The following is an 18396-nucleotide window of genomic DNA, read 5'->3' as shown; positions in this document are numbered from 1 at the left end:
GGGAATTAATGAGAATCAATTTTGGATTAATTTGAATTGTTTAAATTAATTGAGAGAATTAATTATATATGATATAATTACTATAATGTATTTGATACATTATAATATAAAGTTTATTTGAGAGGAGATAAATATTTGAATGTGATTCCAATATTAATTATGTGAATTAGATTCATATAATTAAATTTAAAATAAATGAGATTTATATTAAATGCATTGATGGGAGAATTAAAACTATAGGTTATATTGTATATGATACAATATAGAAACTATAGGTTATATGTTATATTTGATATAACATATAGTTTAATATATATTATATGATAAGATAGTTATCGTATAAATTTATATATTAAATGATTTATTAAATAAATAAATTATTTTATTTATTTTATTTAAAACCATTTTCTGGGAGGGAGTTGTAACTACCTCTTCCTCTTTCTCTCCATTACGTATTAGTGGGAGTTTCAGTTTTGGTTGCTTCCTCTCCCTTTTAGTGAATATACAGAAAAAAAAAAGTTCTGCTTCTTCATTTTTCTCTCTTGCTTCTCAAATTCTCTCTCTCCAAAATAGCCAGAGCACACACTCCTCTGAATTCTCACTCAAAGAATACTGAGATTTCCATCTGATAGTGTTCATCGATTCGAGGGACTTCATTGAAGAATGGCCTTCAAAGGTAAGGGTTCTCAAACCCTCTTATTCTTCTATTTTATTTTGTATTTGAGCATGTTGTAAATTCTATTCTAAATGCATAATTTTTGTTCTTCCGTTGTAAAATCTAAATTTGTGAAAATTGGAAAATTGGGACAATCCGCTTCCACTTAAGGACCTTTCACCGGGTTCCTTCAGTGTACCGATCTAATGAAAATTGGAGATTGTAGAAATTGTAATGGAAAGTTGAAACTGTTCGCTGAGAAAGAAAAGAATGTTTCAGTTTTGGGCATCGGGGTAATTTGGTTTGTTCACGCGGATCCAAAATATAAGTTGTAACGTCCCGCTTAATTTTTGGTCTCAATCTCAGCAGAAATGATCCAAGAAAAACTATTTGGACAAGATTTGAAAGACAATGCTAATTTTGAAATGTAGAAACTTGAAACGATTATTTTTTACAATTTCCCTTTAGAAATGATTTGTTTAAAAAACATTGTTGAATTTTCTAAAATAAATAATACTTTAAACTCTAAAAAATTAAAATTATTTTTTTACCATTTTTTATTTTAATGAAGATAGTTAGTATTCTGTTCCAGGTTCTTTAAATTTTCAAAAGTTTCATTAATGCCATTTTTTTTAAAAAAAAAAAAACACCGACGGTTAATATATTGACATAAATCGTCAATATCACATTAAAAAAAAATACTTATATACAACCCCTGAACTTTTCACAAATTTCTGTCAAAATAATGGTAAGAGTATTTTGAGAAGTAGATATTGCATGTGTTTGTTGGGCAAGGTTGACTGACTTTTGGAGTTGTGTTGTAGAGGTCTTGAATTATTATTATTATTATTATTATTTTGTGTATGTAACTTGGCCATCTGTTAATCCCATATTATACATATATATTTTGTGCACCTTGTAAAGAGGTAGGAGAATACAACCCTTGTATAAGTTAGTATTTACTTTTTGAGCAATAAGTATAATGACCTGTCTAAACTTCACAAATCTAATGGATATCAAACTTCTAAAATAATTGCTTTTGTTTAAAAGTAAAACCTAGGTCATAATACAGGATTATTAAAAATATGTCTACTTAATAAAAATTCAATCACATTTTATTCAAACAAGTTGTAGGTAGAATTATTTAATAAAAAAATTTCAAAACAAAAAAGTAGATAATTTGAACGATTATTTTATAGTTAAAAAAACTACCATAGATATCTCTGACATCCTATATCAACTATGTACCCTAAATATAGACATATGAAGTCAGACAAAATAACTATGCCTCTCCAAACATCGATATATAAACTCCATAGACATAAACTCTCCCGACATATGAATTCCAAATATCTTATATCAACATCCTAATAATCCTATTTCCAAATGATGAAATTTAGGTTATAGAAAAACTTATTACATCTCTTTAATCCACAAACTTTGAAGAATTTCAATAATATCTTAAAATTTTGGGTAATCTCTGTTTAATTCTTACTATTAACACCAAACATGAAAGGTTAATATAATCCAAGTTTAATATGTCAAAAGTCTCAATTTTATAAAAATTTTAATAAAAACATATTGATGTAGATAGAACTTTCTAGAAAAAATATTAAAACAAAATAAAAAAAAGTATATATTTAAATTAATAAACAAATATTTTACATTTTTTTTAACTAGTTAAAATATCTATTATTTATTTTATATTCACATTAGTGACATTTTGTTATTTATTTTATATGACTCATAGATACTTTATACGATATAATAGAAATATCGGTTAATCCCTTATGCGAATGTCAAATTCATGGATATATGTAAATATCACATAAAATACCCATTAATCCATTTTCCAACCATCACCCAACCTAAACAAACGTTTATCCTATCAACAAAGCATATACACAAGCAAATTTAAACTTCAAAAGAAAATCAAAGGTTCTTCAATGCTCAGCTAAAACTACAATTAGAACAGAGAAGATGAGAAGAGAAGAGCAGTTGGCCTAGATAACTGGCTAGGCTTCTAGAAGCACATAATCAGGTGATCAATATGACCATTAGAAGCTACTGATATGAGTTACCACTGAGTTGAATTTAAAGGTCTACCTGAATCCATTCTGATCTTCTTTCCCAAATTTTTGAACTACAGAAGAATATATTGAGGCGATAACTGTTCATATATTTGGACACACGATTAGAAGCCTACGTAGAAGCGTCTCGTCCTAGACAAGATCACAAAACCAAGCAACCAACCAAATACGGAAGCAGATAGGTCTCAATCATAAAGTTTGTAGTCCTATTTCCTTTTGTGTTGCTTAGTTTTGGGGGGTGGGGATAAAAGTTGAGTCAAAGAGATGAAAGCATGGAGATCAATGAAAAATAACGACAGAAAAGATAAATTCAGCAAGTTTTTCTTGTAGAATACCAGAACATAAATCTAGAATAGCCACTGTGTGAGTACCGAATGAGATATTCGTTTTATTTATTCGAATACTTAAGACAACCAACATGATTTGATGAGAGAGCTTATTCAAGCAACCATGACACAGCAATTGAGAATGAATGGACTGAGATGGTTCGTGCCGGAATCGAGACGCCTCCACTGCAATCGGTTGGCCCTTGGATCTGGGGTGCATGTGTATATGCTCATGGAATTGTTTGTAGATGATTCAACTGATGCACCGATCACCAGAAGTTCATCCCCCAATGACTTGAATGCAACTCCCCAACCATTGTTAACAACAGCAAGGACTGGAACCGGACCCAAGTTCTTCCACTCATTTCTCCCTTTCAAATACACTTTCAGCTCATTTGAAGATGGTTCGAGTGAGTAGAGCTCGTTGTTCGCAACTGCAACAAGAGGAGGCGATTGAGAAGTCGAAATTGGAGCGTCTTCCAGCATATTTTCAATCAAACTCCACGAGTTTTTCTCCTTGTCAAAGACTTCGCCACAGGTGAGATGGTTTCCATCTTTGTCTCTTCCTCCAATAACATAGAACTTATTATCCATGAAACAGCCTGAGCACTTTTTCCTCGACCGGTGCATGTTCGGCAGAGGCTCCCACAATAAGCTTTCAGGATTATACTTTTCTACAGCGTTCAAGACAGTTTGTCCATATTCCAACCCCATACCGAAGGCGCCTTCCGTGCTGAACTCAAGAGCAATCCCTCCTGCAACATATGCATCAGAACCACAAGAGGCAGACGCAAATAAACACCTTGGACTAATCATAGAAGGGCCTTTAATCCATTTGTTCTCTGCCAGCTGATACCTCCAAATGGCACCTCCTGTAAGTTCTCGACCAGTAACGATAAGATCTGTGCCTGCACAAAGTGATTCCTTATCTGCATCCAAAAAACAAGTATCCGATGGCAGGACCGGAAGCCTACGACACGACTGGAAAGTCCGATCGAACATCATCCAGCTACTCTCCCCACTTGCTAACATGAAAACAGATGACTCTTGGTATCCAATTTCTTTCCTGATCCTATATAGTTCACCACTCTTCACAAGAGCAAAATATCTCTTGCTCACACAAGACAACTTCCATTGCTCGGATTGGGGAAACCTAGCCAAGATTGAGAGCTCCAACTCGTCACCAAATAAAGGAATGGAATAATCTGCATCCTGAGGTTTTAAACCAGAGGATTCACCAACACCAGAGTCCCTGGTGAATCGTGGTCCGGAACTACGGGGAACTAATTCCCCAAAGAGCATATTTTTATTCGTCCTTAAACCACACTCACACCCACACAACTTCCCTTTTCCTTCTTCTCTACCCTCTAAACCTTTATCCTTATACATTGATCTAACACTGCAAAACAAAATCAACAAACACAAGCATATGCACTTCAGACAAGTAACAGAACAAAAAAAAAAGTTCCCAAATCAAATATTTAATTAATTCATCAGTTTCCAACCATTCCCTCTCAAGGAAAACAACTCCCAAATGCTAAACATCCAAGAGGCACTTTTACAAAAACCAAATAACAAACTCTACCACGAAAAATCCCAAATCACTTTTCAGTCAAGCAAAGACACAAACACCTTAAGGGCCAGTCTAACAACCTAGATCCAACGGCCAAAAACAGATGGAAAATCCACCCCCAAAACCACAGAAATCAAACACTTCAGACAGTTCCAGGCTATCCCAAACATCAAATCAACCATTAGAGAAGAAACCCAGATAAAAACTCGTACCAAAACCAAATAAAAAAAAAAATCAGTGAGTGAAACGTGCAAAAGGGGTTTACCAGAAAAGTCAACAGAGCGCAAACCGTGGAGAAAGGGCCAAAAGGGTATCTGAAACGAAGATGAAAAATCAAAGAACCGAACCGTGAGAGACGGTAGGGATTGAGAACGGAAGTGGGGGGAGAAGAAGAAGGAGAAGAAGAAGGAGAAGAAGAAGAAAAAAAGGCGTGAAGAGAGATGGAAATGGAGGGAAAGAGGAGGCCATTAAAGCAAAGAGAAGAATGAGAAGGAAGAGAGCAGGTGATGGTGGTACTAATAATGGTGGCAGAGGAACAGTATAGAACTCAAAGAGCACACAGAGTTGAAGGGCAAAATACAATACAAATTACAAAGGCTACTTTTAGGAAGGAAGCGAGTGAGAGGAGAGATTGATTCTTTTTTGGGTTTGAAAAAGGTAAATTAGTATTAAAAGTGGGCACTAATTGAAAGGGTCAATTGGAATGGGTGGAATTTGGACACCTCTAAACTCCACTTCCATTGTTAAAACAAACAATATGATATTGGGTTTTGGGTTGAGTTGAGATCTTGGGAGAGAGAAAAAGGGGAGATTCTGATTCTGATTGGCTGTTTGTTCTTCAGTATATTTGACGGGAGAGACAATCGAGGAGAAAAGAAGGGAAGACAATGGCCTTCTCTAAATGGGCGTGAGACAAATCAATCAAAGCAATTCAAACAAACCTTCATCCTCAAAAACCCTCAACTTTTTCATTCCGTTCGATGATTTGGGGAAAGAGAGGAATGGGTTCCTACTCATTCCTACGATGGATTTCCATTTCTTTCCTCCAATTACTCTTGCCATCGCCATCGCCATCGCCATGCACAATATGACAAAAAGCTTCCATTTTTATGAGGGATTTTTTTTTTAGTGACATGTGTGAGTGTTCGAATCATTTTATACATACCTCAATTAAAAGAGATGGTCATCATGGATTAAACCTATGATCTTTTAACTCTTTATCAAGTTTTTTTTTATATTGATATAATTAAATTTATTATAATTCATCGAGTTAATTTTTTGGATTGATTGAAGATTTAACATGATATGATATCAGAGCAGAAAATCTCAAGTGAAGAAGAGTGTAGAAATATTGATGTAATTAAATTTACATCTTCCTATTGAGTTGCCAAAACAAAAAAGTGGAGGCTTAACTAAAGATGTATCAATAGATACCTTTTTGCCTCAAACACTTCTCTAGTGACTTTACTAGTCATTGGTTTATCATTCTCAGTGTCTAAAACTATAAACTATAGACATAACATCGACTTACCAATCACCTATCATGTCTCCACTATTTTTGGACTTCACTTTTCTTTGCTTCGACATCGTGTTTTGGCTTTACTTCTTAAAAAAATTGATTTTGAGATCTTTTAATAATCCACAGTACAAATTAGACCGATGTTCATTTTGATTAATAGATAGGAGCTTATATAGATTTGTGTGCACGAACTCTATCTAAGAAATTAGCTTGAAAGTTGTATCGTACACAATTTTTGTTATGAACAAGTGTTTTTTGTGGAGGGCTATAAAATCGTCACTTAGTCCCTGGAAAAGAACTCACTGAGCCTTAGTTGGAAGCTAATCCAAAGCTAAGCTTGTAGGCTCATAGAGACAACAATTTTGAAACTTTTTGGATTGATTTATGATAACATGGTACCAATAGGAGGTCATAAGTGAGGATTGTTGAAGTATTGATGTAAATAAATTTATCGTAACCCATCAACTTAAGCTTGGTGATTTAACATTAATTGATGTCTTAATGATGATCAGATTGATTTTCAAAATTACCCTTAACTATGCGGTCTTTACAAGCAATTGACTCAATGAAGCAATTTTTTTTTATTATTATTATTATTTAGTTCAATAACAAGTGAAAGTAGAGATTCAAACCTTTGAACTTTTAGTTGAGAATACTATGTCTAGCTAGAGTTATGTTTAAATTGACACTCATTGTATGATTACATTTTAAAAAAAGGCAACTTAGAGTTTGAGATGATTATCTAAACGAGAATAGGTCATTAAATACATTAAAAAAGTACTTAAAGTGCTTTTTACTAGAGCTATTACAATTAAATATCCAACCATAGGATAACCACTCTAAATTGTTGTAACTATACCTTCAAATTCATGAATTACAAAGTTATAACGTTAGTAACTTAATTATAGCCATAGTTGGTAACATCTAATAAGATTGCAAGTTTATCCATTTATTCGAAGTGATTTTTTTAAAGAAAAAAATAGTACAAAAGAAAAAGAATCAAAGACAATCACGGTGAAGGAAAATTCCTTGAAATAGATTATGATACCCACTATAGGTGTTTCTCAAATCAAATTGTCAATTGATCGTTCCATTGTGATTAGTTAGATTATGCATAATTTTGTATTAAGTTTTCAAATCAAAAGTAATAAATTTGAGAAAAAAAATTATGTAACAGGTTTGTGGGATTTCATTCTTGTTTTCTTCCATCAACAAAAAGATTCAAACAAACAAAGATACAAAAATTCGAGGACTAATGATCTATCCGCAAGAGGTCTCAATTTTATGAAAATTTCGATGAACATAATGACAAAATGTCGGTTTCTATGGACATCTCTAGAAGAATTATAAAAACAGAAGATTAAAAAAAAATTAAATTAGTGAATGAATATAATTTTTTATTTTTGTACTTATTATATTTAATTTTATTTTTTTGTATGTTTAATAAATTTTTTTAGAATATAATAAAAATATTGATTCATTTTTTATTTCGATATTAAATTCATAAAATATGAAAATATCAGTATGTTGATAAAAATTTTATGTCTATGAGTTACCCGCCTTACATAGTTTATAGAAAAAGAGAAAAGTAAAGAATACGAAGAAAATTTGATTGATTAATTAATTAATTATTATTATTATTATTATTATTATTTTGCCTTCAAAGTGATATGACTACTAAATGACATGAATTCTGACCATGATAATTATACTGTCAAAATAGCTGCAAACCACAATTTATAATTGAGGCTTTCTTTTTTCTTTTTCACTTTATTGGAAGGAGAATAAAATCATTCTTTTGACCAATAATTTATTGCCATCTTATAAAAAGAGAAAAAAAAAATATTAGAATTTACAATTTTTTTTGTTGATTTATTGTCATTATTATTTTTAGGCAAATCGTTGGTTTATTTTTAAATTCACTTTATATTGGGAAAATATCAATGAATTATGAAGTTGCTCTTGTTTCAACTCTTCCAGGAAGTTATTTAAAGAAGCATTTGGAATAAGAAATAGAACTGCAAACTTCTAAATCTTGGAAAAATTTGATCTTCAAAGGGTATATTTTCAAAAATGTCTCAAATAACTTTATTTATTATTAATTTAATTTCACCATTTTTTCCTTATTTTTTTATCTTACCAAAATACCCTTATGGACAATTAGTTATTATTATTACTAATTAATTTAGTACTTTTGAATGTTTGAGAAACAACATAGAAGGGTTTTTTTAAATTAAAAAATCAGTTGGAAATTTCAAACACATTATTTCCTTTCAAATTTTATATTTTGGTAGAAAAATTACAAATTTATCACTTTTTTGTTAAGTTTTTTATTCTATTGTTTTAAAAATAAATAAAAACGATAAAATAAAATTTTCGTCATACTTGTCTTTTTCATTTTGTTTTTCATTTTTTAAAAAAGTTCAACATAATTATTTTTATTTTTTATTTTTCAGATTAATGTTTTTACACATAATTTCTTTTTTAGATTTTGTTTTTAAACCATCAACTATATACGTGTTTTTAATTTTTTTTTTAAGTTTTGACAGCATTAGTTGGATTTTTTTTTTTAAAAAATATTTTTTTAATAAATAATGACAAAAATAGGGTTGGGGGAAGTAATTTAAAAAATAGATGTTTTAGGAAAGTATTGACAGATTTAGGGTAGTGAAATCGTGTACCCAGTACACGATTTCCATGTGGCATACTCGTGTACTAGGTATACGAGTACCATTTAATCCAGTCACCTGACCACGTCAGCTGACTGGTTGACCGGTCAAGCGAACTCGTATACCCGGTACACGAGTTTGCTTATAATTTTTTTTTTTCTAAAAGTTAATTATCAAAACTTAATTCCTTCATTGTTGCTTATAATTTTTTTTAATTGTTAAACTTAATTATATATTTAATCTACAATGAAAACATCTTGCACTCATATTAAAAAAAAAAAAACCAGATATTAAATAATATTTACAATTAGTTTTTTTGAGATTTGCAATTTGAAAATGATACAATATGAGATTTAAAAACGACCCCCCCGACCCTTATTCCTCATGAGAGTTGTCTTCGTGCCCCTCTAAATTAGGTTCACCCCGTTGTTGCTGTCTTCTACAAAGAATACGTCTTCAATTGGTGTCAGCAACATTGAGTCGTCTTGTTTGTTGAATAATACTTTCTACGTTCATCAATGTTTGCTGACACATTGAACTCAATTCTGGAAGGTTGTTCTGCACTAAATATTGTTGAACTTCGCTGATAAAATTATTCTGTAGAATAGAAAAATATTAAACAATATTCATATTAAATATATATGGAAAATGTATGATTTGAAATATCCTATCATGCAGTAATAGTAAGCGCCGTCTGGTGAGATAAATCGCCTCGTGATCAAATTGTACCAGGGAAAGTAGTCGTCCGATATAGCTGGCCCATTTGTTAATTCTCTCTGTGCACAACGATCACGTCGTCCATGCCAGTAGGATAAATACTCCGCATGGATTCGATGCCAGTCTTGGTCGTGCTTACCTCTTAAATCGATCTAGTGTAGTTCTGGGAGTGTATAGGACAACGGAAGTATCGTTTGTCGCATCCCGAACTGTCTCAGCACACGATCTGGATGATGCCACTCTACTATATGGAAGTATATAAGAGGGCTAACAGTCAACCAAATGTCTTCACCATCACAACAATAATCAGGTAAGGATGACCAAATCTGTGAGTATGGCGTCCAAATAACCTGACAAAATAATAATAATAATAAGAAGAATACATATAAAATTTTTTAAATATTCATTTATATACATATGTACTACTTGATTGAGCGTCAGCATGTCGAATATTTTCTTGTACACGAGCAACATATTTGCTGACTGTTCATAGGAAGCTAATACACCACTCCATCTAAAATTATAAAAAAATACAATTAATTTATATTCTTACATAAAATGGTAACGAAATAAATATATAAATAAAATAATACCTGGCACTAAGTGGCCAATGATCTGGGACCTGTAGTTAGACTTGTGGTGCTACGATTAGAAATCGATTATAAGTCCATATTTATAATAGTATCATGGCCTCGCTATTTCCAACGCTTGTGCATTGGAAGCCCGACAAAGTTCTCTGTACAACCATGCAAGACATGCACCACCCCACGAGTACATACCAACGTGCTCAAAATCAGACAATAATGGGAGGAACATGAGATGCACCAAAGTATTTGACTTGCCGAAAAATAAAAATCCTCCAATAAGCTGTAGGGTGTATGCTCGTGCGTACCTACGTACGCTGATGTTGTCGGCATCGGAAGGTAATTCAGGAAACTGGGACGCCAACTAAGGGATACTTAATTTTGATCCCTTCAGATCCTCTGGTAGAACGCCTAAGAGCTCTTCACAGATGTTCTTCCAGTCATACTGTAGTGATCTTGTCAGTGGTTGCCCGTCCACTCTTAACACAAATTGTACGGCAATATCCTGCAGCGTAATAGTGCATTCCCCATAGGACAGGTGAAATGTGTGGGTCTCTAGTCTCCAGTGCTCAACTAGAGCAGTAATCAGGTGCCAATTAAGCTGGATGAAACCAATCTGTGTAACCAAAAGAAAACCCGCCTTCTAAACGTATGGAATAATGTGATGATCAAATGGGATAGTACTTTGTGCAGTCGCCTCCCTTCTTTGACAACTCAACACTATAGTGGACGAACTATCCCATACTGTTGTGAACGATGCGTGTTTTGTTGCTACAATTGGATAGGATTAGAAGAACCAGACTCTTGGACAATTTGTAGCATTCATCAATAAGTGGTAGGTATGTCATACGCATGTAATTACAAACTGCAATTACATGAGAGAATGAAATCTTGAATGATTGTCACTTATTGCAAGAACATGTCCCTTCTTTCAAGCTTAAAACTTGGGTATATTGTCCTTTGAAGGGAGAAATCATACTTATGCCAGTTTGTACTTCGAAAGTTTGACTTTCCCTGTCAATGGATGTCACCGTATGTGTTGATGCTCGTTTTTTCCACCTCTTCAGTTTCTTTAGGGCATATTTTGTATATATATCCCCACGATCGAGTGCTTCACTGATTTCTTGTCTCCGACGTTCAAAATACAATATTGTGCGATAGAATGTTAGCCTAACCAAAGAAGTAATGGGTAACATTCTAGCACCTTTAAAAACGTTGTTCATGCATTCAGCTGCATTGCTAGTCATCCACCCATAGCGATACCCACCGTTATGTGACTGTGTCCATTTTTCTAAGTCAATGTCTGAAAAAAATTCAAGATATTCAAGGTGCAATTGTTTCAATTCTTTCATGCACCGAATGAACTTACGCCTTTGGTGTTGATTTCCAGCCTTAAACACCAAATTTTTTAGTTGCTTCTATTTGTATTTTGTATTGAAATTACTGGCAACATGGCGAAGACAATATCGGTGGTACGCTCTGGGTTCACTCCAACCAATTTCTTCATTATTAATTGCAGCAAGAATGCCCTTATGTCTGTCAGAAATCAAGCAAATACCCTCTTTTTGGGTAACATATTCACGCAATGCCCACAAAAACCATGATCAACTAGACGAATTCTCACCTTCTACGATAGCAAAAGCAAGAGGAAATATATGTCCGTTTGCATCAACAGATAAGGCTGTCAATAATTTTCCCTTATACTTTCCGTACAGATGAGTTCCATCAATCTGGATTAATGGCCTACAATGGTTGAACCCTTCTCTTGTAGGACCAAAAGACCAAAAAAACTCATCCAAAAATAGTCGTACCTGGCACATTAGAGGGAAGGAAAAACCAGTCTGTTCGTGTTCCTGGGTTGTAATGAACAACAACACTCAGCCAATACGGAAGCTCCGAATATGATTTCTCTCAGTCACCAAACACAACAATTAACGCTTTTCTCTTGGCTTGCCACACCTGTCTATAATTGACATTATAGCCATATTGTCTTTTAATGGCTTCTTGAAGTAGGGCCATAGATACTCCAGGATCAGCTCTAACCAAATTCTGAATTTCGATACTCATGAAATTTGAATCCAATTGTGAATGATCCTGTGTCAACTCTAAAAACAAACATGAGTGTTCTCCTTGAAGTTTTTTATTTCGAACATCCCATGACTTTTGTGCCGATATGCCCGTAGCCTCCAAGCACACCCTTCACTCCAGGATTTACATTTAACATACCAAAGGTCCTAATTTGATTCCATTACGACAATTTCGTAGTGTTCCGTCACACAATATTTTTTTACAGCAAGCTGTAAATCTTCTTTGGTATTAAACAACATTCCCTTATGTATTAAACTACAATTATCTACTTCCACATTCCTTTCTTCCAAAGTAGACCCTAGTTCAAACGTTGAATTTATCATTTCCCAATCTATTTGGTTGAACATTTCCGACGGTACCAACTCAAGATCTTGTTCACCACTACCGTCGTTTCCAAATAATTCATCCACTTCAACGTCGTTGTCACTATCTCCATCATTTCCAGGTTCAAGAATTACTAAATCTTCAGGACGCATCGTAATATTTATTATGTTTTTTTTCAATTATTATAGTTGACAAAAAAATATGTTAATATGTCAACCCAACAAACTCTAATTTCTAAGTTTTCTAAGTTTAAATCAATCATATATAAACTAAAAGGCATCTCTTCCTGCGCTAAGGCATGTAATGCCAACGAACTTGGCAAATCATACATAAGCTATACATATAAGATTTCTAAGTTTAAATCAATCCAAACAAATAAAAAAATGTAAGATCAGCCAAAATCATACATAAGCTAAATCATACATAAACTAAATAATACATAAATTAAATCATACATAAATTATACATAAACTAAATCATACACAAACTATATATAAATTAAATCATACACAAACTATATATAAACTAAATCATACACAAAACTATACAATATAAACTATATAATACACTATACATAAACTATACATAAACTATACATACATAAACTATACACAAATTATACATACATAAACTATAACTATACATAAACTACATAAATTATAACTATTTATACATACATAAACTATAACTATACATAAACTAACTATACATAAATTATACAAAAAGGTAGGAATATACCAAGCAAAATTCAGCCCAAAAACATGCAAAAACATACATATAAATACAGATCAGCCCAACTAGAGAAAGAAATATACCAAGCAAAATTCGGCAGCAAAAAATGTAGGAAAATCAAGCAACATGACTGCTAGATTCGGTGAAGATCAAATGGAGGACTGAAAATCGAGAAAAATCAAAATTTTGGAAGATTTCGGTAAAATAGAGGCTTCAGTGAGGAAAATCAATGATGGTTTCGGTGAGGGAAAACGACGGTAGGGAATAAGAATCGTCATTTCGGTGAGGAAGAAGAAGGGTTGGGCGGACGTTTTAATGCGAGGGAATCGTGTACCCAGTACACTACTTAGGGTAATCATGTACCCGGTACACGATTTCCTCAGTCAAACCTGTATGACTGCCACGCCAGACTGGGTATGCCAGGTGGGCAGGAAATCGTGTATCCGGTACACGATTTAAGCCTTATCGTGTACTCGGTACACGATTTAGGTGTAATCGTATACCCGGTATACGATTTAAACACCTATTTTTTGGAATACTTTCCCCCCAACCCTATTTTTGTCATTAGTTATTAAAAAAACATTATTTCAAAAAAAAATTCCATTAGTTGCATATATGAAAATTATTCTATTGATGTTTTTTTTTCTTCAGTATTTTTAATAGGAAAATCATTTCAAACTATTTTAAAAACAGTCGTTTTTAATATTATTTTTTAAAATAATAAAGAGTGCAATATTGAAAGGTTATCATAGTAATTGATATATGAAAAATTACAATAGGTGACAATTTGAATATGCTATTTTGTAAGTATGTCACCCATATTTGATATTTTGCAAATATGGCAAAACCTTCAAACAAAGATTTCTAACTATTTTTTAATTCTATATTTGTCTTAAACAATCAATAAATAGAAAGAAAGAAAAGTCGTGACTGATGCGTTATTTTATTGAATGGAAATATGGATTATATGCGTTGATGGAATTACGTTGTGCGCTCAAGTTTCCCCAGCAGAATCTAAATGTAAATTCCTCTGAGTTTTCTGGTAAGTCCAGGGTCGATCACAAGGACTTATGAAAATGGTTTGCGTTGATAATTTTCTTATGAAAACTTTGCGGTAAACGGTAAATAAATAAGGTGGTTGGTTTGTTGTTGCGTTAATGAAAATAATAATAAATGCGACAAAGTTCGAAAAGAGTTGGCAACGGGAAATACGATGAATATGCGATGAACGGGTTGAGAAAGGTTTCAGCTAACACTCTCTAGGTTGCGTTCATGCCTTGCGATCATGCAACATGTATACAATAGTAAACCACCTCTCGGCGTGAATGTCACGGCTTCTAAGGCTAGAATGCATGCGATAAATATGCGATAAGTCTATAGAGTTTACACATAAACCTCTATTTCTATTTATGCGATGACAACATGACATTCACACAAATATGCGACCGCATAATATCATTCCTATTCCTAGGATGCATGCGATGCAAGTTGACAACAGAACTTATCTCTAAGTCCCATTTTTTTGTTTATGCAGGCCTAATCTTGCTCTTTCAAATCAGATTCTAACCTAGCTCTCTCGAGACATTAGGTTCTTTCTTTAGATTCTCTCTCGAGCAACTCTAAAGGGATGTTTTGCATAACATAAAACAAGACAATCACAAGCAATGAACTTCCTAGATCATTTAGCTTAGTTCCTCTACACCCATTCAACTAGTTTAGCTACTCATGTGTATTAAGAGAATGAGCAGATGTAGAAATATAGCTTCTATTGAACAGATAAAAGATGAGTACATAATAACAATGTAAGTATAGTAAAGAGCCTGGAGCAATTTCTTGCCACCAAGTGTTACACTGTTCTACTTGTGCTCTAAAGATATTCTCGCTTTCGCGAGAGTCAACCGCTCTCTCTCTTACACCCTAAGGTCCTCTTTCGAGCTGCCTTGGATGATCTCCGGCGTCACCACTCTTCTCTAGCTCTGCCGTGAAATGGAAAAGGAAACTATGAACAGAGGTGTGAACTTGTAAGGTGATGAAGTAATCGACTGCTTAACCCCTACTCTGAAGAATGCACTTGATATTTATAGGGTATCGAAGGTGAAAGGTGGCTTCTCTCTCCTGGCTGTACATATGGGACAGCTTTAATTCCTGACTGATGCACCGGATAATTGTCACCGATAAAGCTGGATGTACTTTGTGACCGTTATTGGCTGTCAACTTAATTTAGATCCAACTGCTGACAGCTTTCTGTCCCATCGATCTTAATTGTCCTTTCGTCCGGATGCGTCCACCTTGTTGCGGTGATTCTTCTTGGGTGAATATTTGCGAGCGCGATCAACGCAAAGTCTTGCAGTGAAGTTGCGCTTGACCGATGAATTCCTATGATCGCAATCTCTACAATGCGTTAACGCATATTCTGCACAAAAAATACAAAAATCAATAGTTCCAATGCGCTCATGCACGCGACCGCAATATTATAGATTTTATGTTTAATGAATGCAATTTATCATTTTTTTCATCAATGCAATCCAACATTGTTTAATAACTTAGTGCTATGATAGCGTGCATTTCTGCCCGTTATCACATTCCCAAATTTAAACAATGCTTGTCTTCAAGCATAAGTCCACCGTAAAGTTCTTTTCCTAGATTTCTCAAGAATACTTCATTCAAATCCTATATACCAGAATTTTCTTAAGTCTTATTCAAGTCTATTCTAAAAATATTTCTAAGACCTGGGGACTGCAAGTTTAACTTTCAAAAGAACTTTACTGAATTCTTGGGCATCACATGATTTATTTCAACAAGAAAATTTTCTACTAGGGTGACAAAAGATTTATCCTTGCACAAAAATTTTCTTTATTGGTATTTTTTTTCTAACCTTGCGCTGATCCAAGTGAGTCTTTGTTTTGGCTTGCCTCCACGGGTGTCATGCGAACATCCAACTATGAGCAATGCACTCTTTCTCAGACTAAACTCATACCGATTTGGCATTGGGGTTGCGGTCATCGATTTATGTGTTGATCCTGATAACTTACTTTCGTTTGGCTTGCCCCCACGTATGTTATGTGGACATCCAACTACGGGTAAGTGCCTTTCACAACTTAACTCTTATTAACATGGGTTTCTCCTTTTCGTTGACAGTGGAGTTGTTATTCTAAAAAAAAAAAGTATTTTTTTTAGAAATGAAAATAGCAAGGTCGAAAAATAAATACCTCACCCCTAAATTTAAAATGCGGCAATGTCCCCATTGCCAAAAGATTAAAATAAATTATACGATGTTCTAAAATACGTTGTAAAAAGAGTTTGAAAGACAGCTAGCAAACCCCTAACTTCTAGAAATATTTTATGAGGTGACTATCTTAAGACTAAGTTGACTCTAATATATATGAAAGAAATAGAAGTATATTTTTCATCATTGAAATCTTACTTGGTAAAGAAACAAAATGCGGTAAACTACTAAATTTATCTACTTGTTAAATGATTGCGGTAATCAAGAAGGATGCAGTGATAAAACTTTGAAAAGTGATATGCAATGTGATAGCGCAAAATTTGAAATAAGGATAAGGAAGAGTACATCCCCAAATTTTGCACTGTTGCCTGCATTGTGTTGACGCATCCATCCTTGCGGCGATCTTTCTTCTGTGGGTTGCAGCGATGGAATAAGATGAATACTTCTTCGCGTGACATCGCCGCAATCTAGCACCTCGATCGTTGTAAGAAAACAAAGAGAGGGTCAAATTATTTTAAACAAAAGAAAAATCGTTAACGCAAATTAAACCTTTTTTTTTTTTTAGAAATGAAAAATGAAAAGATAGCTGAAAGATAGTGAAGATTCTGAGTTAGTGGAGAAAAAGAGTTGAAGACTTGAAGTTTTCCCAAGCTTGCGTCCCTGAGAAATTGTGATCATGTGACAACGCAGGGACCACCTACTTCCTTCTTTATTCAAAGTTTCTTAGTTCCATGGAGTCGACTTGGCGATACAGTCTTCTCCATGGTATACCTTGACTCTCTGCCCATTGACTTTGAATATGTTGGTACTGTCGTCATTTGATAATTCTACCACGCCATACGGAAGTACTTGTCGAATTATAAACTGTCCGGACCAACGAGACTTTAGCTTTCCCAAGAAGAGTCATAGACGTGAATTGAAAAGCAAGACTTTCTGTCCGACTTGTAGATTCTTGCTACATATGCGTTGATCGTGCCAGCGCTTGGTGCGCTCCTTATAAATTTTCGCATTTTCATATGCGTTGTTCCTCCATTCTTCTAGCTCAACCAATTGCATTTTTCGCACTTCCCCTTCTTCCTTTAAATCAAAATTCAGTTTCTTGACCGCCTACAATGCTTTATATTCCAGCTCCATGGGCAAGTGACACGCTTTGTTGAATACCAACGCATAGGGGGACATAACTATTGGTGTTTTAAATGCGGTTCGGTATGCCCACAATGCATCATCAAGCTTCACTTCCCAATCCTTCTGCAAAGGTTTTACTACCTTTTCAAGTATCAATTTAATTTCACGGTTGGACACTTCAGCCCGGCCATTTGTTTACGGATGGTATGTGGTGGTCACTTTGTGAATGATATTGTATTTGCGCAGCAACTCCTTTATATAGTGGTTGACAAAGTGTGATCCTTCATCACTTATGATGGCACGGGGAGTGCCAAAACGTGTGAAAATATTTTTCTTCAGGAACTGGGAGACTACTGCCGCATCACTTGCGGCGCATGCAATTGCCTCTACCCACTTGGAGACATAGTCAACGACTAATAAAATATAGTGCTTACCGTTTGAAGGAGGGAATGGTCCCATGAAATCAATCCCCCATACGTCGAATAATTCCACCTCCAGGATAGTATTCATTGACATTGCGTTCTTCCATGAAACGTTGCCAGTGCGTTGACACCCATCACATTTCATTGCGTAGTCAGCAGCATCCTTGAATAATGAAGGCCAAAAGAATCCACTTTGTAAAACCTTGGCTGCAGTGCGTTGTCCTCCAAAGTGCCCTCCATAAGTTGAATCGTGGCACTGTGACAATATGCGTTATTGAGCAACATCTGGTATGCATAATCAAATGATTTGGTCTGCGCCTCTTTTATACAGATTCGGCTCATCCCA

General features: G+C 34.2%; 1 protein-coding gene across 1 annotated transcript; it reads right to left on the bottom strand.

The window, feature by feature from the left end:
- Nucleotides 1-3109: 3109 nt before the first annotated feature.
- LOC120092874 (Galactose oxidase/kelch repeat superfamily protein) lies at nt 3110-5771 on the bottom strand. Its single transcript, XM_039051121.2, has 2 exons — nt 4910-5771; nt 3110-4470 (listed from the first exon to the last, which is right to left on the bottom strand). Exon 2 carries the CDS (start codon nt 4458-4460, stop codon nt 3186-3188), a length of 1275 nt encoding a protein of 424 aa, XP_038907049.1. The 5' UTR covers nt 4461-4470; nt 4910-5771; the 3' UTR covers nt 3110-3185.
- Nucleotides 5772-18396: the final 12625 nt, after the last annotated feature.

The sequence above is a fragment of the Benincasa hispida genome, chromosome 1 (assembly GCF_027475165.1).
Source record: "Benincasa hispida cultivar pf3 chromosome 1, pf3_genome.v1.1, whole genome shotgun sequence".
In the NCBI taxonomy this organism is placed as follows: domain Eukaryota; kingdom Viridiplantae; phylum Streptophyta; class Magnoliopsida; order Cucurbitales; family Cucurbitaceae; genus Benincasa; species Benincasa hispida.
Note: the sequence above shows the minus strand (reverse complement) of the source record. Positions and strands in the feature narration are given on the sequence as shown.